This window comes from Convolutriloba macropyga, chromosome 12, assembly GCF_964194025.1.
Source record: "Convolutriloba macropyga chromosome 12, txConMacr16.3, whole genome shotgun sequence".
In the NCBI taxonomy this organism is placed as follows: Eukaryota; Metazoa; Xenacoelomorpha; order Acoela; family Convolutidae; genus Convolutriloba; species Convolutriloba macropyga.
The window spans coordinates 31,724,254-31,746,140 of NC_134479.1; the positions used below are offsets into that span (position 1 = coordinate 31,724,254).

The 21,887-nt window shown below is 33.8% G+C and overlaps 1 protein-coding gene across 1 annotated transcript in view; it reads left to right on the forward strand.

Annotated features, from left to right (window-relative positions):
- LOC142350464 (uncharacterized) overlaps positions 1-19,690 on the forward strand; it is a 61,685-nt gene extending 41,995 nt beyond the window's left edge. Inside the window, exons 3-7 of the mRNA XM_075402313.1 lie at positions 11,180-11,369; positions 14,298-14,451; positions 14,999-15,005; positions 16,058-16,226; positions 19,417-19,690. Coding sequence (XP_075258428.1) covers positions 11,180-11,369; positions 14,298-14,451; positions 14,999-15,005; positions 16,058-16,226; positions 19,417-19,690 — 794 coding nt within the window. The remainder of the gene's footprint in view (positions 1-11,179; positions 11,370-14,297; positions 14,452-14,998; positions 15,006-16,057; positions 16,227-19,416) is intronic.
- The last annotated feature ends 2,197 nt before the right edge of the window (positions 19,691-21,887 follow it).

Consider the following 21,887-nt stretch of genomic DNA (forward strand, 5'->3'; position numbering starts at 1 on the left):
TATTTACGTTTTTGTTTTTCTCCAAAATTCCAATAGGTTTTCACCTTAAAATTTGTTGAATTGTTAAAAAGAACTTTAAAACTGTTAAAATGAGTCTTTTTTATAAGCTTTGAATAGGGGATTTTCGTTTTTGTGATTGGTTTTACGTTGCTGAAATGCAATTTCGAAAAAAAAATTAGGCAGAACATGCTTTCTACGCTTAATATTTTGGTGTCAATTCTTGGCTCTTGTACTCGCCCCTGTATTCAGTTGTAGCTTGCACCTGCTAATGTGTAGAGCGTCTAGGGTCATACGTTTTTTGATTTCCTGGCACTGATCTATTATCCTATGATTAAAGAACGTTAGATCGCCACAACATTCCATAACATGTTGGCCCAACGATGAATCAATTTTTGGACTCTCAGAAATTTTCGTGTTCAAATGTCGATAAGTTTGGCAGAGATAGGTGGGATTGCATCCCGAACAACAGAGTTCGTAGACCGCATGTGATTTCAGAGAGCTATCAAAACAAGATTTCCGTGACGGCAAGCATTATCGTAGTTTTTGCGTGGTAAAGACAGCTATCGTTTCACACGTTTTTTTTTCAATTTTCGCTTCAATTGCAGACTGACGTTTCCTAGGTACTGCATGAAAAAAAATAATGGTTTAACATCTTAGTTGATGTTTTTGTCACATCTGTTGTACTTTATCGTCACCAATCTTCGATTCATGTTTACTTTTAAATTTTTGTAAAGCACCGTTGATTATTCTATTTTATTCTAAGAGCAAATTTTCATGGTATTCATTTTTTAACCAAATACCTTCTTTTTCTTTCGGCGTTTTGTCGAAACTTTTCCATGTGCTGGTGCTTCTAAAAATGCGATGAACAGTCCGTCCATTCTACGATATCTTTTTTATGTTGAATTGGAGCACAGCTAGGGCAATTCTAGACAACTACATTATCAGTTGGTTCCTTAACCGCTCACAAATAGTTTTTTTTACAGATATTTACATTGATGTTCATGTTTTAAATAGGCTAAATTACTTTTTGTGTCTGTCATCTCCATTGCGAATTTCAAATTCCTATGAAATGTTTGATTTTCTGGACAAACTGTCCAGTTCGCAACTCACAGTGCAAACTAAGCCACCTACATATCTTTCAAATGATTGATTTTGCTTTCCGATCACTATCCAGTTTGTTTGTTTTCTGGCAGTTAGAGCATTACCACAATCTGTCTCTCAGTATAGCGTAAAGTTGATGATTATTAATTCGGCGTTTCACATGGAACCATTTCTTACATTTTTCACATTCGACTCTTTTTCCTTTATAAGTGTCTCTACGTAAGCACTTTTGTCGTTCGAGGAGTTAATTCCAAGCGATGACCATTCTCAAGCAAACTTTTATGAGTACACAATTCCAAAGAGAAAACCGTTTGGCAAGTCACTTGTCATTTGAGCATCTTTGTAAACAATTGAACAAGCCTAGACATTTCGAGTAAGAACAAGGCTAGAAATAGATTACATAGAGAAGAATATATGGAAATTGTCCGATCAATTTGTAGCGTTACCCTCTTGAGTGTGACAACAAATGCTCGGTAAGGTTTATCACGAAAATTTTATTGCAATCAACGGCCTCTTTACAATTGATGGTCTTAAGCCAATTGTCAATAAAAACTTCACAAATCAATCAAACAAAACAGAAACCAACAGACGGTTGGCAATTGGAAAACAACCAAGTTGAGCTGATCTGGACAATCACTCATCCTAACACGAATTGAAGAGAGCTAAAAAGAGTCAAAAATCGAATTGTAGAATTGTAAAATTTCTCGAACGTTTTTGAAATATATTGCATCGTCTGGAGTTCAAACTTATTAAGTTAAATATCTACAGATATGCATACATACATTAACGTGTCTTATATATTTACATTTTTGATTTTCTCTACATTTCCAAAAAGTTTTCACCTTGAAATTTATTGAATTGTTATAAAAAACTTTTAAAACTGTTAAAATGAGACTTCTTATCTGCTTTGAATTGGAGATTTTTTTTCCGTGATCATTTTAACTTGGCTCACATGCCAATTTGAATTTTTTTTTCAGAGGACCATTCTCAAGCAGATTTGAATGAGAACACAATTCCAAAGAGAAAATCGTTTGGCAAGTCACTTGTAATTTGGGCATCTTGGTAGAAAATTGAACAAGCCTAGACATTTCGAGTAAGAAAAAGGCTGGAAATAGATTACTTGGAAGAGAATATATGGAAATTGTCCATTCAATTGGAAGCGTTACTATCGCGGGCGTGACAACAAATGCTCGGTAGGGTTTATCATGAAATTTTTATTGCAAACAACGGCCTCTTTACAATTGATGGTCTTGCGCCAATTGTCAATAAAGACTTCCCAAATCAATCAAACAAAACAGGAACCAACAGACGGTTGACAATTAAAAAACGACCAAGTTGAGCTGATCTGGACAATCACTCATCCTAACACGAATTGAGGAGAGCTAAAAAGAGTCAAAAATCGAATTGTAGAATTGTAAAATTTCTCGAATGTTTTTGCAATATATTGCATCTTCTGGAGTTCAAACTTATTAAGTTAAATATCTACAGATATGCATACATACAATAACGTGTCTTAACTATATACGTTTTTAATTTTCTCTACAATTCCATGGAATTTTGTTTAATTGTTAAAAAAAACTTTGAAACTGTTAAAATGAGTCTTCTTATCAGCTTTGAATTGGAAATTTTCGTTTCCGTGATCATTTTAACGTGGCTCACATGCCAATTTGAAAAACAAATTAGGCAGAACATGCTTTATGCACTCGATATCTCAGTGTCAATGCCCGGCTCTTTTAATAATTCCGAGTATTCATTTTTAAGTTTTTCTGAATTTCTAATAGGTTTTCACTTTGATATTTGTTAAAATGTTATAAGTGCTTTGAAACTATTAATAAGCGTCTTTCTCTTTAAAGTTTGTTAAATTTTTAAAAGAACATTATATTGTTAAAATGATTCTTTCTTTTTGAAAAATTTGATTGTTGGTGTTTTTGTTTCAGTGATTATTTTATCGTGGCTCACATGCCAATTTGAAAAAAAAATTAGGCAGAACATGCTTTCTGCACTTGATATCTCAGTGTCAATGCCCTGCTCTTGTACTAATTCCGAGTAATCAGTTGTGGCTTACGTCTGCAAATGCTTAAAGCTTGTAGCGTCATAAACTTTTTGGTTTCCTACTGCTTGAAAAACAAAGCTTTAACATCTATAGCTGATGGTTTTTTCCCCTCTGTTGTATTGTATTTTAGCGTCACCACTCTTCTATTGAGGTTTACATATAAGTTTTTGTAAAGCATTGTTGATTTTTCTAGAAGCTCAACCTTCAGGGTACTGACTTTTTAATTAAATATTCTTCTTCTCTCGGAGCTTTGTCAAAAATTTGCGATGTGCTGGTGCTTCTAAAAACGTGATGTACAGTCCGTTTCTTGCGAGGTAACTCCTGCATCATTCATTTGGTTTCTTGTACCACTCACAATTAATTTCCTTACAGAATTTTTTATCGTTGTTCATGTCTAAAAAACTGAATTACCAGTTTCGAGTCCTCGTTTTGTGAGTTCCAGATTCATATCAAGGGTATTGACTTTTCTGAGCAACCTGTCACGTTCACTACTTACAGTGCAAATTATATCCTCTACACATCTTTTGAATAATTGTCTTTCAGTTTCCAGTTTTTTCTTTTTCTTTCACATAGAGCAATACCACATTTTTTGGCATTTAGAGCAATACCACGCGTTTTCCAGAAAACCATTTCTCACATTTCCACGTTCAACACATTTTCTTCTGTAAGTGACATCTACGGTCGCATTCAGGGCAGGCCTCAAGATTAATTTTAGGGGGCTTATTGACAATTTTTCTCGTTGACTTGATCTGATGTTCAATTGATTTCATCCGGACCCAATTTGATAGTTTCAAGTTTTCTCTCTGCATTGCGCGTTGAGGTCTCAATGTTGGCACACGGTACTTTACCAAAGAGTGGCCAGAGGAATTATTCAAATTATAATAATTGCCCGGTATAAACAGCACTAGGCGTAAAAGAACTCATTTCTTGTGCTTTTTTGCTTGGCGATGAAGTCTCGCGGATTGTGCTCCAGTTGAACGTAAATTTAATATTTTTGCTTAATAAAGAACTCTTCTTTATATCAAGCAACGGACTGTTGATATCTTTTAAATCTTCAGAGCAATGCTATTCGCCGTATCACGAAGTTCTGGAAACTTGGAGCAATGAAGAACTTCAGCTAGCTTTTTGAGATACGATTATCTCTTCATCACACAAAATCCCGTGCCGCTATCAAAAAGTTCAGCCACGACCACATCATCTTTCAAAAGCTTTGCCATTTTCACAAAACGTCTGTAGGCGGGTGTTTTTTTGACATTTTTAGCATATCAGTTTGGAGAAGTGTCGATTCCATATAGTTTTTCAATGTCAATTCTGCTTTCTCGGAACGTGCTGACCAGTTTTTCGATGTCTGCCAAAAATTGCACCTCATGGAACTTATAGGGGATTGGTTGCTTCGGTCCATAGGATAGAATAAAACCACACACAGTAAAAATTAAAAGCCGTACAGAGATTGGCTAAGATCATTATCGATTAAAACAGGAAAAATTCCATAACAAAATTAACAATTAGAAGAGGAAAGATCCGTTAGAGGAAAGATTCCATTTTTCTGGACTAACAAATCAAAAAAATTAGCAATTGATTAATCCGGAAATCTTAGATATTATCTCATAAATTGAGAGATCTAATGAAATTTCTTGTAAGCAAAACTGTGCAAAACATTGAAATCCGAACAAGTAAAATCAGTTTTAAATTAACCAGATAGCTGCCGATGAAACAAATTTTTGGTGTTAAACTACAAAATTTTACTGGTCGCCCTGAAAAGTCATTATTGCTGTGTACCTACAACTGAACACAATCCGTAAATCCGTATGCTAAGAGTTCAATCCGTATGCTAAGAATTGTCCAAGAAACATACTGGATTCCTACAAGTATCAAGAATCCACCAAGAAGATGGAATACGAGCAAAAGATAATCGAAGTCGAGAAAGCTACCCTATGTCCTTTAGTCTTCTCCAGTAGAGGAGGCACTGTTCAGTCCGCATCAAAAACCATACAGAGATTGGCTAACATAATTCACGATTAGAACAAGGATTTGTTTTCAGACGTGATCACTTACATTAGGACATAACTTTGGCGCTTTTACATAGCTCCATACTGTGCCTCCGTTGGCTACGCTCCATGGGCTGGCGCCCTACAGAGACCTCAATAGGAAAAATTGTAGAGGAAAAAGTGCAGCTGTCCCAGATTTCTATCTATTTATTTGACATATTGATTCAAAATCACATCTTATATAATGATTTCTGATTCTCATATTCCTTTTCTAGTAATTGTTGTTGCTGAGAATTCACAGCTGAAATGTAGGGACGAGATCCCGGTAAAATTTCTCCGCACTTGTTGCGGTCACAGAAGATGGGCCAAGTGCATTTGTCGCTTTTTATAAACCTTAGAACTTCAACATTGTCTCAAATATACGACTTTTCAGTCCAATTGAATCCAAAATGTCGATGTAAAAATGCAATGTGTTCAGAATTCTGCAAGTGCGGAATGCAAATTCAACTCTTGGTTTCTCTGTTTTCTTCTTCCTCAAATTAAATACATCAGAGGTTCTCTTTTGATCTCCACAACTTTTTGATTATAAATTCTGCTGTTCATTTTTCTCGCTCTGCATGCTTTCTTTTTAGACTATTTACACTAATTTTTCACGATTTATATATATATATATATATATATATATATATACATATATATATATATATATATATATATATATATATATATATATATATATTATATATATATATATATATATATATATATATATATAGGAACTTACATTTCGCTCCCCTAAAACCTTTTTAGGGGAGAGGTTTTCTTTTATTTAGCCGTTTAAAAAAACTGAATACAATCTATCTTGTACTTAATTCATGATTCCATAAAATTAACTTTGGAATCTAGCCTAGCCTCCATTATGATTACATAGACCATATTATACAGTCAAATGCATTCAGCACTTATTTCTTTGCATGTGTTCACAAAAAGAACGAATTCATTTTTCGGTAGGACCTGTGGTACAGTTAGCCCTTAAGAGGGCTAACATGGTACTACATGGTTAGGGCAAAAATCTGGGCAAGAGGCGCAGGAAATCTAGAGCCAAAGCAAGGTGGGTGCGTCAGATACAAACTGAGTCTTGAACAATCGGGTTTGATTACACCTTGTCTTGATCTTCTTTGTGGGATATTCTTGTTCGTACCGAAGACGTGGTTTACATAAATGTTGAGAAAAACAAACTGCTACAAACTATCTTGAGATTTGCAATCTCTATATAAGATCACCAGCTGTAAGGATCGAATTGAGTTTTAAAAACAATGTATTAACAATGGCACAATTCGAGATTTTTTGAGGTCTCGCGCTATTGTTTTCTGAAATTGTGCTACACCGCTTTCAATTAGGACTCCTGAAACAGGAAGTAAAACGTGCTTAGAAAAGCCGTAAAATGAACAGAGATAAACCAGAAAAAAATAGAAATAAATTTTTGAAGAATATCAGAGTGGAATCGATTATATACGTTATTAGCAACGTTATTTGATAAATGAGAAATCGCTCCACGGTGGTTGAAAAACTGTACAAATTGATTGATAAGCTTGTCATAGAGATGACAGACCGCTGCGGAACGGCTCTCGGATTAATTTTGTAATAAAGGATATAAATGAACTCTATAAGTTTGTTCTTGAGGTTCTATCGTTGGTACCAAAAACCATTTTGGTTCCAAAAGTGAACCACTTTGATATGAATACAATGATGTTTACTTCCTCACGGATGTTGACAAATCTGTATCTAGATTTCGCGAGAACACCGCGGAAGGCAAGAAATTTTGTGGAAAAGAAGTATCCGCAAACTTCGACACAAAATATTGACGGATAAAGCAGTAAACAATTACATAATTACCTAATGTACATGATTGCAATGGTTTCGCTGGCAGTATCATTCAGTAACCAAATGACTATTTAAAAATAGTGAACCGGACATCAGAGAAGATAGAGACTGATAGTAAAGATCAATTGAAGACGAAACAAAAAGTGCATCAAATCTGCAAGACTAGAGTTCACGAGAAATAAATTTTTTTATCTACAATACAGAAGCAACCATAAGCAAAATGTTGCAAGCGAAGTAAAAAAAACTCGCGAGACAAGTCCTGAAATAGAATTCAAAAAAGTAAGGGAAAAGTTTAGAACTAATGGACCTCACCAGTAGGTCAGTTTAACAATGCCAGCCAGAAAGAGAATCCAAAAACTAGTACTGGTGACAAAATTTAAAGCTTTAAATTTTTTCATTGGCTCATAAAGTTCGAAAAACTAATAAAATAATCAGAGTTTTCGGAATATTTGAAAAAAAAATGAAATTTAATTTAAAAAATGTTAAATTGGTGATAAAAAAAAGTTGAAAGCCATTCCAGTACCCTTAGCAACTATGCAGTAACATAAAAACAACCCTTAGAGGATGTTCACTGATCACTAGGGAATGATATACCCATAAAACGAAAAAAAAATTCAAAAAACTGAAAAAAACTTAGTAGAAAACTTGTTATAATAAGTTTATGAAAACCATTATAATGCCATTGGAAGCTATACAATAAACAATCAATCTGTAGAAAAGATTTCTATGCCCAGGAGGCTAAAGAAGCGCCAAAACTGACAAATAACATCAACGATTTGAATAAAATAGCAAAATTTAGCAGATTTTAGCCGAACAAAAACAAAACCAAAAAGCTCTCAAAACGAGCATAAAAAATTAATTACGTCAGACAAACAACCGTCTTAAGTTGATCAAGCATATAGACCCAAAGGTGACACAAACGTATAAAACTTGCTTGTTTTTGGCTCAAAAACACTTGAAAACGACCTTCAATCTTTTAATTCAGGGCTTCTCTGAAGCTGTGCCCTTCTAAGCCCTTGCAAAGTTATTGAAATCAGGTATGGGTCTCTAATTAGCGTTGATGCCACTGTGCTCTACCTAATTATCCCATTCCGAATAATCAAATTCATAAAATTTTTTCATTGAAAAATATGTGAAAATATCTTACAAAAATACATAGCAGGACGAGTCCTTAGATACAATTTTGAGAAGTTTCATAGAATGAACAGAGTTTTACCTAAAATGGAAAATGAATGATCTAAGAAAAATCTTTAGAAGAAAAAAAGATCAAAATATTATAAAAACAGTAAAAATCATTGTTAAAATGCCCCACGTGATTACAAAAGACACCAGATAGAAAATAAATTTTCGTTCAAACAACGTATTCTTCCTCTGCTTTAATAATAGTGAACAAATGTTACACAGCAAAGCCGCCTTTTGTGTTGCTCAACTTCAAATTTCAAAATCACGACTTCAATTTGAGATCTTAAATCAGTAAAATGTGTGAACAAATTTTATGAAAACAAACAAGGAAAATTCTCAAATTAAAATTAAAAGAAATGATTGAAAAACTTAAAAATATTCTAACTGAACGGCAGAAAAAAAAACGATGCCCGTCTTTTAGTCTAAAAAATTTTTAACGAACCGAGTTTTAAAAATATAGATGAAAATCAATTTATCGAACTAATTAAAATCAATATCCAGGCATACGTCTTGAATGAAATTACTGACCTCTAAACTCTAAACCACCCAGTGACACAATTTCAATGGTGAAATTATATCATTGGCTTCTAAAGTTGAGAAATCTCAAAAAAATATTAAAAAATTGATTTGTCTCGAGGTCTTTAAAATCAAAACAATTACTTTCTAGGTGAAAAGTTTCGAATAATGCATCTGCAAGACCTTAAAAAATTTCATTTGCCACTTTCGTTCGAAAAACCACAGAAACTTTTAGAATATTGCCAATTTTGTTTTGAGTTTGTGAAACACCTGATATAAATGTCTTCTTGATAAAAACTAGTACAACTTCTTGCGAATTTCTCCACTAACTAGTCTTCAAATAATTCATTTTAAACTGAAAAAATACCAAAAATGATACCAGAAAACTGGACAAAATATCTTTGACTCTGGAAGCCAACAAATTGTCCAGTTCTAAGCCCTAAAAGTTCTGTAATATCTAAGCCAGTTCTAAGACTTAAAATAACAACAAGACATTGGTAACATCATCAGCCTCATAAACAATAAGATGTCTCTGCAAAGTTTTCAGTTACCCATCTAATTGCCCCCAAAAACATTTATAGGCTCAAAAAAGTCGAAAAATTTTGAAAATGATATATTGACAAAAATTGTAATATTAATATCACTATAAACAATAAACAGTCTCCACAGACCATCTGAAAAATCAACTTAATGACATAGTCAATTACATTAACACCTAGAGATCATATATTGTACAGCAAGTTTTAAAAAGTGTTAAGTTTGCTGATATAAATATCCTCAAAGCTATTTCAATTTCTTGCGTTGTAACATTATGTGACCGCAAATGTTGTTCACAACAACAAAATTAAGATCATGCTTCCCAACCATTAAAAAATCTATGATAAAATCTGAATCTCACGCGATGTGTATAAAATGTTATTATGGATTCGGATCAAAATAAGTTGTTAACACAGGCTGGCATGTTACTACTAAGAAACAAGAACTTGAAACAAATTATTCAAAGAAAGGTGAGGACCGTGCTGGATATGGCGGTTCAACAATTAGCTTTGATTTATAAAACCTGGACTCCCGTCCCAGAGTTAAAAACCATGTGAAAATCAAAACTAGATACATCAGTGAGTTGAAATCGGGGCTGAAGAGGCACAAACGCTGAAGAGGCGGATGGAATAGTTTTCTGGAATTAATGGAATGGTTATCATTATTTTAACCACTCCAGCTTTAGCAATTTCTTGGTAATTTGTAATTTTTTTCAAGCTTTCGTTAAATTATTATCATGTTCCAAGTTTATGGATCTTTATGAGGCAGTGAAACTATTTAGAGCTTGAAATAGGGATACTGGATAGTCTCTTGCAACATGGTTTTGAAATGTTTTGAAGATTTCAACGTCTTGAACTTGTTACAATTTGTTTTCAAAATAAAAATATTTTGCAAATTTTTAAAATATCACTTTATTATTTTTTTTACTAACAAGGCCAGAAAAATAAAAGTTGCAGAGTTGAATCAAGCTAAAGCTAACGTCACTAAACCGTGGCTAGCTACTGACGGCGCCAACCGCTCGCCGGACGTTTGAGAGCAATTCGCCCGACGTCAGTCGGTTATGTTTTGATGTGTTTGACTGTGTATAAGCAAAGTTTGATGCAATTCTGGATCTCTTCTCCAATTGCAATAGGGTATTGCTGTCTATGGAAAAATCTCCTCTGGTACGGTGTCTGCCTCTTGCTCAAAGTTCCAGGAGTTTCAAGTTGTAGCCCCTTAAAGACTTCTGTCGTTCACATCAGACTAGGACCAGTTTGAAACACTTTCTCTCGCAAATTCCAGGTTAACTTTCGTTAAAAACTGTCAATCTTTCGAAAATTGGAAATAGAAGTTAAATTCTTCGTCGTCACTTTCTATTGCCTGAGTTTTTTTTTAAAAAAAAGTGTTCTTGAGGATTTGTAATAATAAATTTGAAATTCCTCAAGTTTTTTTCTATGTAGTGCTCATGGTCCACTAAGATCTTGCCTTTTTGTCTGTCTGATTCCTCAGACCAAGAATTTTTGAAATCTACACCTGCCTTTCATCAGAATGATAGCTTCTACCGCCTTCTTGTTGTCAGCAAGATAAGAAGATACACGTAAAATATATGTAAGTTAGCACAAAATACTAGATAAAATGACAAGAAATCCTGTTAAACCTACAAACCCAACTTGGAGTTTCATAGAGTTCCTTATTCGTTTCAGGAATTATTTTAATGTTTCTATATTCCTACTCCTGTTCCTATAACAGTTTAAAGTTTGAAATGAATTGACACAGTTTACATTGAACCCAAACCTTTTTATTGCAAAATTAAAACTTTAGTTGTTCATTTTGAACTAAGAGAGAGAATTTGTTCCAATTTTTTTTTACAAAATTAGAAGTTTGAAAAAATTTTAACAATAAAGTTGAGATATCAGTGCTTTTCTGTTGTACATCCAAGGTCTAATAAATCCTTATGGTAATGAAAAGGATATCATGGCCTACGCATCACCCTCTTTCCCTCACTACATTTTTCCATGCTTCAAAAATTTGAAGTACCGCACAAATTTTACGATGAAGATACACGTGGAATTGCATAAACATGAAGACTTCTTCATTCTGAGTGGATACGAAAACAAATATTCCAAAAGGTGGAGTGGTCATCGGATTCTATTTTTAAAACAATGATTATCATTCTTGAATTTACTCCCGAAAATATTATTAAAGGATTGAGATTACTAAATAATTAAATATTACTAAATAATTTCTTACAATCTAATGGCATGCTTTTGCAAGCCTTAATAAATCATGAGAGCTTCAGAAAACTACGTGTTAAGAGTTTGTCATTGTCTAAATTTTTCTTAAGTTTTCATTATTCAAACTTTAACTTTATGAGTTACCTCCGGGTAAAAGTAAAATTTTTCAAATTATCTTAAATCAGATGATTTTAAGTCCTTGCAAGCTGTTAAGGTTTCTTGTGAAAGCAGAAGTCCACTTTAAGCCACTTTTCAGAAGCGAAAGAAAATTTCTGACAGCTTTGTCGCCTCTGTTTTTGAAATGGTTTTGAATATTTGAATGTCTTGAATTTTAGCAAGATTTTGTTACAATTTGTTTTCCAAATTGAAAATATTTTGAAGTAAAATTTTTTAAGTTATCTTAAGTCAGATGATTTTTAAGTCCTTGCAAGCTGTTAAGGTTTCTTGTGAAAGCACAAGTCCACTTTAAGCCACAAGTTTTCAGAAGCGAAAAAAAATTTCTGACAGCTTTCTCGCCTCTGTTTGTCACTTTACTGGCTACAAAAACGTTAAAGATACAAATTAAACCGCAGTAAATATTTCGTCGATTTTTTCTTCGATTCTGATCAAACCGCGACCTTTCAACAGAGACAGACAGGGTTAGCTACGGTCTGGAAAGTCTGATCGCGGCCCAATCCAGAGTCTGCAATGTCTGATTAGCGCAATACCTACTGTCTGAAAAGTCTGATGAGAACCGGCCCAGACTCTGGATAGTCTGATCTAAACGTAGTCTAAAGTCTAAGTAATTTCGTGCTATGATCTGTATAGTCTCAAAAGTTCCAGAGTCAGTACAGTCTAACCAAGAAAATGAGAAGTCCCCGAAAAATTAAGAGATAATTAAACCACCAAGGGACTGTTTTTTTGGATAGTTCTTCCCAATTATACGTGATGCCACGCTACAGAATTAGTTTTGATAATTGCTGTAAAGTTGATTTTTTTTTGTCTGAAAATGACATTTTATACTGCAGAGCTCAAAAACTATATGCATGAAATGACTATAATTTTTTCTGAAAACGATAAATTACAGCAATGATTACTACAACTCCAATACTTAAACGTTCAAAAGTGTGAGTCGGGGTATCCACAGTGCGGTCGGTATATTGTAGTATTTTTTTATGCGATTTACAGTTGGAACAATTTTTTATCTGACACTTTAACTTTGCGTCCTCAAAAACGGTATAAACAGGTAAAACCCGGGGGGCATATAGTGTATGAGCAGCTCTATTAGAGTTTTCCACCCTAGCAGTGCGCCTAAAAATATGTAATCCACCGAAACTTATTGGAAAAGACAATTTCAAGGTTTGAAGCGCAGTTTTTCTAAATTTTGACCTCATCAGTCAGCCCTACCCTTACTCATCCCTATGCCCCAGCTGGCTACTACAAAAGTCAACCAATCACCGGTCATTTTAGCTCAATTCGACCTATTTTTGTTTGTCGATTTTTAATGGTTCAAGATTTTAGCCGTTAGTTTATTAGACTTTGGCATTATTTGTTCTCAAAAACATATTTGCAAACTTATCGGTTTTGATTGTTGTTTTGCTCACAAAAATTGATGTTCATTACGTGGCCAGTGTCTAAAAAATTGAGTACAGATTCTCGATTTTTTGAGTGTGTGGAAAAGATTGAGACAAGGCCTACATTTAGCTTAAATTTGCTTTAAATTAACCCATTCGGAAGCTGTATCTAATTACTGAAATGAATGAAAGTGTCTAATTGGTGATTAAAATCAGAAATGTCTATTTGGATGCTAGTTATGGATAATGGTTTTTAAATTACCCATAACAGTGTTCACTTACTAATAAAATTCGGTCAATAAAATTTCAGGCTAAATACCTGCTCAAAATATTTTTGTTTACATGAAACGCAAAATTTATTGGCCACATTTATTGGCTTTTTGGACATAATGCTGCTGAAAAAATGGTGCTTTTATTAGTCAATTGTTGATGACAATATTTAAATCAATTCTCTGGACTGCAGATCAGACTTTATTTTCTTAATTCGTTTTGGTAAAAGTATTATTTTAGTATTAATAAGTTTATTGGCTATTTTTGGCAATATGCGGCCAACTGTTTCAAAAATTTGTTTAAGAAAACAGTTTATTGAAAATCCTTTGAGGATTTTTGGTAAATTTTTGGGATTTTGGAAAATCAAAAAGCGGAGACAAAGTAAATAATGAAGCGCATCCAGAAACATTAAAAACGAATTATTTTGATTCCTGGTTGGAGCATGCCGTCAATTAATAAAACGGCAATTGAAATGTACGAAATTAAAATTGATAGAAAACAGTAATTGTACTCAAATGTCAGTTTCCTAGAAAAGTATACTAAAATATTTTTTTAAAATGAGTTCCTGCAGGTTGTTAAAAATAACATTGTGCGAATCAAAATTGCAGAATTAAACTTCCTAAAGCCGAAACTTTATGTATCGTGTCTAAATACGAATTTGGGAACACTCTACGCCACGCATAGTATCCTGGAACATTTTTTTTTCTCTTTTATGATTTATTCCAGACCATCAATTGATTTTTGCATGGAGAATACCCGGAGTATAATCCAAGCGCAAAGATTTTTAATCTTTGTGATTATTAAAAGTCATAGCAAATTGATGTGCACCATTATTTCATCAGTAAAACATATGATAATGTGATCCAGTCTGTAAATACTGATACCAAAATATCGGTTGCATCAGTACTTACCATAGAATAGACTGATCTATTACTGAATGATAATGTTGCTATAGTCTAAATACAGATAAATTTGATAATCACTCCGAACTATCTCGCAGCAAACACTGGCGAAGCTTCGAGTTCCACACTGGCTACACAACCCCTTCTTCGATCAACTTTGCTGTGCTTGAGAAGAAGAAATGGGTTCTGTTCCACTCCATCAAGTACGCATTTCATCACCAAATTGAGTTTTGGGGCAGATCGATTGACAAGGTCAGATTCACAGCTATTATCGACAATGAGACCAAGATACATCTTCAAGGAACTTATATTTATTTCTCTCCTATTTTAGCGAGATTTCGTTACAAAATGATGTACTAATTGAGATGAATTGAGATGAAAAACTTTTTATGTTGTGGTGAAGCTTTTTCACCAATGAAAATGCTTTTAACAGTACTAAAAAAAATCACAGCCCGCGCAGAAAGCGGTGAAAAAAGTAGAAAAAAGTAGAAAAAAAAGTTTTGTTTAACTTATGTATACCCCAGGGAAGCAAATTGTTATTAATAGCCGCAAAACGATAGCTGAGGCTATTATTGGCTTTCTGTTGGATTTTGTTTACAATCCAAAACTTGGATTGTATTGGTGTGTTGTCCACACTTTTTTCGGTTTCATCACGTCAATGAGTAGCCAAAATAGACAAGGTGAAATTAGTCACATTTAAGTAGAAAACGAAGCAAAAATTTGACTAGGTGTTAGGCGTGTTTTTTTGCGAACGACTTTTAAAGTGGAGTGAGAAATTGATGTTTGAAAAATTTTTCAGTATTTCAGTTAGAATTTTTTTCCGCGTGGGTCAATTTCACTTGTTTTCATCTCAAAATTTTTGCTTAAAGGTTCACTGGTCTTTTTACCTGTTTTAGTTTGATATTGCTGTAAAAAATGTTAACTGTCAGGTCATTAGTTAATTCAAATCTTTGGATTGTAATTCAGGCTATGTCCTGCTATGTCTTCTAAATTCATTAGCAAGATTTTAGATACGAAAATATGACGCCACAATCACTTCAAATCTACTTTTTGTTCATTCGCTCATGTAATTTGAACTGAATTGCGTGCGTGGCGTCATTTTCATTCTTAGTGGAGAAAGTTTTTTGTTTATTTGTGTGATTCAATTTTTGGTCACACGTGACTTACCTCACACTCAAAAATGACCTCTTCACTCTGAAATTGACTTAAAATAAAGCGAGTAGGTGTCACTCTAATTGAAGGGTATTTGAGGGCAGCTGTTTGAAACAGCTTTAAGTTAAAAAGATTCTCAATAAATAATATCTCAACGTTCAACAAAAGCATTTTTTTATCTGTTTTTTGCGATCTTTTTGAAACTTCAAATCCCCAAAGCAATTGTGGCTACTTTCTGGCAATCCGCCAGCTATTTCCCAGGTATTTTCTTTTCAATTATGGGGTATTTTTCAACCGGAGACACCGAAAATTTAATACACACACACACACACTCACACACACACACACACACACACATATATATATATATATATATATATATATATATATATATATATATATATATACATATATATATATATATATATATATATATATATATATATATACATATATATATATATATATATATATATATATATATAATCTAAAAAGTGGTACTAAATATGGTGCGTTCAACACCTCCATCAAGTTTTTTTCGCCTCTACTCTAGTAAGTTTTACAGCACAGACAGACACTTTGTGCGTGTGTGTTAATGTGGGTCTGCGTGCGTTTTTATTTGTTTTTGCGTGACTTAGTCTAAGGGAGAGAACTGAAAAAGCCTAGTTTTCAGATTTTATCAAATTCACAATTGGATATTGCGAAGCGCTTCTCGACTCAGAGCTGGAACGAGAAAAGACAATAATTCTGTTCACACATGATGGCAAAGGATCCCATTCGACTCCTGGTTTCATTACTATCAACTCAACCAGTACGCGCCAAGAAGTAATACGAATGGTAATTCACGGAATTATTCATCAATGGATTGGAGGAAGGTATGTTCCATTGTGCTTCCGTGGTATGTTCCGTGTTTCATATCTGGATTGATACTGACAAGTGCAAAAAGTGACAGAATCATATTTCTGATTATGAAATTAAATGAGACTTGTAATAAGATGTGACCCGTGCTGAACTTGGTTAGGCATTACGCCCGGGTAATGACCAAACTTGAACACCAAAAGTAAGTTAGCACACATTCTACAAGGTAAAAATCCAGTTTTTGAAGAAAAAATTATATCTGGTCAAATTTTGAAAAAGTTTTTGCCAATGGTCCTCCACGCTCGTAGTTTTCCTTATATCATGTGGGTATGATACATTATTGAGTTAACAAGCCTATATATTTTTATGAAATATGTAAACAAAATTATTTTAATCAAATTGCTGTAAGAGTCAAAGTAAACGCCGGTAAACAATTTAAAAAAATGAAATGCAGGTAAGAATAATTGAGTCACTTTATTTCCTAATTCAGAAGTAACCCTAAAGTGCTTTGGCATTAAATACTTTGAGAAATTGTGAGTGTGTACGCCCCCTTTGGTACTTCTTCTTATCAAAAATGACAGTTTTCATTAGCTCTTAAAAAGATTTGAATTTACTTAATGCTTTCATCGATCTTAACACACACCACTTGTTCTCAAAAAACATGATTGTTTTTTAAAGTTTTGCGTTCGTTGTTCTTGTTGTTTTGTTGATTATTCGCAGTAATGACAATTGTCATAAATTCTGGGGAACAAATGGAGCTTATTCATTTCATCATTTGTAGCTAATTGATGTAAACTCTTAGTTTATTAGTTTTTTAGGTTTTATAGAAAACAAAATTATTCAGAAGTGATTCTGTTTGTTAATCTAAAAAAATTCAAAATTTAAACATAATTTTTACTTTGTTTTCACTTTATAACAATTTCAATCAAATGCTGATTGCTGCACTCCATCAGTTCTTGCATTTGTTAAGTATTCCATTCGTGGTATTCGTGAAATTTTTAATATATTTTTGTTTGATAGATATGAATGAGACTTAGATACAACTTTTAATGACTTTGACCTCATTTTTTTCAAACACACGAGGGGAATAAAAAACATCGACATTTTTAATTGCTCTTGAACAAAACTCGTAGCAATTATTGTAAACGTGCGTGTCTTTTTTTCTTGCAACTTTTTCGCTTGACCATTTTGCAGTTTTCTTCTAGAAAACTCTTTGACTTCTCAACTGACTTTTTCGCGCTTTCGTTCTTCGCTTTTGAGTGATCTCTATTGCTCTGAAGTAAAGCTTGTTGCTAATATAAAATTGGTTGCAGCATGGCATTCGTAGCGCAGTGGTTAGTGTGCGTGGCCGTGGAGCAGGAGGTCAGTGGTTACAGTCTCGGCAGGGAAAGATTTTTTGCACCCTTACAGAAAAGTTGATCTAGGCTACAGTCCCTGAATTAAATTGCCTCACCTGTCGTTCAAGAGCAATTCTTCCGACATTTGTGGGTTTATGTTTTAAATTGTTGTCGTACGAGGCTTGTATCACTTATATAAGTCCTGTTGGTCTTTTTTTAGGTCACTAATCTCCAAACATGCGATTCACAGAAACTGTTTTGGAAAACTATACTTATGGTGTGAAGGGCGGTTCTCGAAGTTGACCCCACCCCCCACACTAACCCCCAATACCAACCCCTGCACATCGTTAAAGCCGCAAGCGCCCCGTACAGCCAATGACCCCCTCCCATTGTTGCCTCACGCATCCCTGCCCACCCCCCACCCATCTCAAGTTCAGAGCCCCCCTCTGCGTTGACCTCACGCCCCTTCAATTAAACTAAAGCTGGAAAAACTAAACCGTGGCTAGTTACTGACAAATCCAACCGCTCGCTGGTCGTTTGAGAGCAATTTGTCTATAATAGTTGGTTTTGGTTATCTGTTGTTCTTTTATTTTTCTCTACAGAAATCGGGTTTATTGCGTTCATTCTCATATTTTGACCATGTTACGAAATTGGTTTTTGGTTTCCATGACACTCACGTCAATACTTTTATATTTGTGAAAAATTATTTTTCTTGGGTTTTTTGGTGTGTGTACTGCTACATGTTTTGTTGACTGTCGAATATTGTTCTTCTGTTCTTGCTGTTTTGTTAGTTTGTAAGTCAACGATTTATTTTGCTTACAAAATTAACTTTTCAGCTTCTGCTACTTTTTTGTAGATCTTAAATTAGCTAGTTTTTTCTTTGATCAATTCCCTCAATCATCATAAAGTGTACCGTTACTCGGCCAAACAAACTGAAAAGAAGGGAATGTGAAAAGACAAAATAATAAAAGAAACTGAACAAACCCCCTGAAGCCCATTTTTAGATGTCAATTACCTTAGTTTCGTTTTAATGCTATTTGACTTTCATATTAGTTCTTTTATCTTCAAATATGGAAGCAGGAGGAGAAAAACTGAATACCACGACAATATATTCGATCAAAATATCAAGTACGTTTCAGTTCCTTATTAGAAAACAACCAATTTTATTCTGTTTTTTTACTTTTGTGTTATTTTTGTTTTAGTGAAAAACTTTTTCGTCAAATTAAAGTTCAATTTTTCCGAAGTTTGTTCTGATAAAATGAAAAGACAAAATTGTATTATTTTAATTATTGTTATTTTAATTTTTTTAATTATTTAAAAAAAATTGTACGAAAAAATGTTGGCTTGTACTATTTTTTCGCGGAGGTTGAACTTCAAAAACCAGTTACTTCAGAATGGGTTTTCTGAAATTGACAGACTGTTCATTGCGGTTATTTAATAGTTTGGACCGCTTCTTGAGCGACGTCAATATCACTTGTTGAACTTAATACATAGATTTGATTGACAAAAAGAGTCAAATAATTGAACTACCCAATAACACCACAAAAAAACCAAATTAAAAGTCATGTGCATCTGTAAATTCAAAAATTATCACAATAATAAGAACTGCACGTTTAAACTGCTCAATGTTAGTAGGCAATATTACCTAAGTGAGAATTTCCGATAATTTTAACATGTTTCATTATTGTATTTTTGTGAGGTAAAAATTTTCGAACGAGAGGAGAGAAATCCTGGTTTTCAAATACACACAAACCAGAGTCACGAACGCTATTGGGGAGCACAGGGAATGTTAGTACAACTTTTTGGCAGAATAGAAACTGCCTTCAGTTTAGGAATAACATTGTATTAATTTTGAACATTTTTTGTTCAGACTCGCAGCTTCAGATGCAGACAACGATTGGATCATAGAGGGGCTGACGACATTCATACACATGAAAATAAACACCCTCAGTATTGGTTGGGAGAGGGATGGGTTTAATCCTCGAGGTGGCTGGATCATCATTCAAGCCAGCGAAGATGGATCAATTCTCGACTGGTTTTCAATGCACGGGAGTCCGGCTGACCGTTTCTTCTACCCATACGCAGCTGCAACTTACGAACTTCTAGATCAGCAAATGGATCAGGCAACTGCTTCTGATTCTTAGAATTTGTAACTTTGTTGGAAAGTAAAAACTTGCGGGTTCCGAAAATGAAACAGCACTTTTAGTAGGTAATTGAAACCATTTTTATAAAACAAAATGCAGGTCAAGGAATAATAAAATATGTTGAAAATGACACCCATCAAAAAATTCCGATCAACCTTCCGACATACGGGAAGTGGGGAAATGGGGAAATGGCAATAATTGCTTTCCACCACTCATAGATTTAAAACTACCTACAAAAGAAAAACAGGTAAACGTTAAGAGGCCAGGAGTTATAAATGGGCGACGAGAGATCAAAAGCCATCACTTGATCAACGCCGACCAATGAAATCAGCCCAAAATTTCGTATGCTCATCCTCAAATCCTGTCATTATAACCACCTGGTACATTATAACCAATACTGTCATTCGACCATTGTTTTTTTTTAATAAAACGAGGTCTGAACTCGAGTTTTTTTAATCTCTATTGAATGAGGTTTAAAGCAATTATTGTAAATGTGTGCGTCTTTTAGGGCTCGAAGAGGAGTTCTGGTTTTTATATACGTTTTTGTTTAGCTCGCGCGCATTTTTTTAACTAGACCCCGTCTTCGCAAACCATTTCTTCCGAAACTGTGAAGTTTCTTGGTTTTGCTTATCCAAATTACCGTATACCAAATTTGTTTTGGATTCTAAACTAAAATAAGAAATTTCAACATGACGTTTAACTATTTTACCCGGTTTCCTGTAAATTGGTTGTATTAAAATTAGCCATAAAATTTAGTAATACACTGGAGCAAGTTTTAAATAGTCATTTTGGTTGTTTGCAGTTTAAGTAAAATTGGGCGTAACGTCCCCCCCCGGTTCACGAATATGCTCTCATGCTGATTTAATTAATAAAAAATAAGTGTTTATTATTAGTAAAAGTAATGTAATTACTGATACACACCTTATTATTAGTAAAGTGTGTATTATTAGTAAAAAATTGATAGTGCTTAATTGCCCTCAAGCTCAATTTTCAGCAATTATATTAGTCCTGTCATCTTTTTAATGCAATTTTTTGCTTGACAGATTTTTAGTCTGACCCTTTCACTTTTTTACAATTCAAAGAATTTGAATTGTACTGGTGCGCTGTGTTTTTTTAAGATGTGTTCACCCATTTTTCAATGACTTTGATCTTTCGAAACTGGATAAACAGGTAAATCCCCAGCGGGCATTAAGTTTCATTAGAAGCCCAAAGTGAACTTTAGTAGGCTTTCAAGTGCTTAGAGTGGTGCAGCTGCTGGGATAGCCCTAATTTAAGGTAAAAGGTTTTACGATTAGGATTTATTTGGGCTCAAAATGGTGCAATTTTTCATAGGTCTTAGTCTTAGGTTGAAGTTTTTAAAAATTGATGAAGGCTTTTTGCGAGACAGAATTGCTTGCTATGGCCATTTTATGAGCTATATGTTTTGGTACTACAAACACAAACACGCAAAATTATACTAATTTTTGCATTTTTGTTTTCAGGTTTTTTTGAAAATTTTTGTCATTTTTTTGAGTTTTTTTAGCCCTAGTTTTCTAGAAACCACCTCTAGGGTTAGATAAAGGGTTTGATGATTGGTTATTCCATAGTTTATAGTGGCAATGGAATGGTTTTCAACTTTTTTCCATCAAGAATTTTTTTATATTATTTTTCTTATTTTTATATATGTCTCTGTTTCCTTCAGCAACATTTCCTTATAATTTGCAATTGATTTCTTTTTTTTCTTAATTTTTTGATCATTTTCGAGTTAATCGATCTTCAAGGGCCAATGAGTTTTTTTCAGGTCTTGCAGATATAATACTGGACCGATTTCAAAAAAATGGTTTTGAACATATTTTTAAAATAGATATTTTTAAATGGATAAAATTTTGCCTTATGTTTAAAAACTTCAAGAGCTTTAGCAATGAGTATATTTTTGTTTAATTTTGATTCGTTTAGTTACACAATTTTTTTAGATGATTTTTTTGTGCTCTGGCTCTGTCTGTCATTGCTCAATTGATCTGCTGGTCATGTAGAGTACGTCTGAGTTTTTCATTCAATTCTTTGAATTTTTTTTCAGGAATTGTCCTGCTATGTTTTTTTTCCAAAACCGGTAAACCCCGAAAGGCATTAAGTGGCTGACCAGCTCTCTCAGAGCCTTACGTCTTACTAGTCTCTAAGTTTGCGTGTCACAACAACTGTTTAGAGGAGACATTTTTAT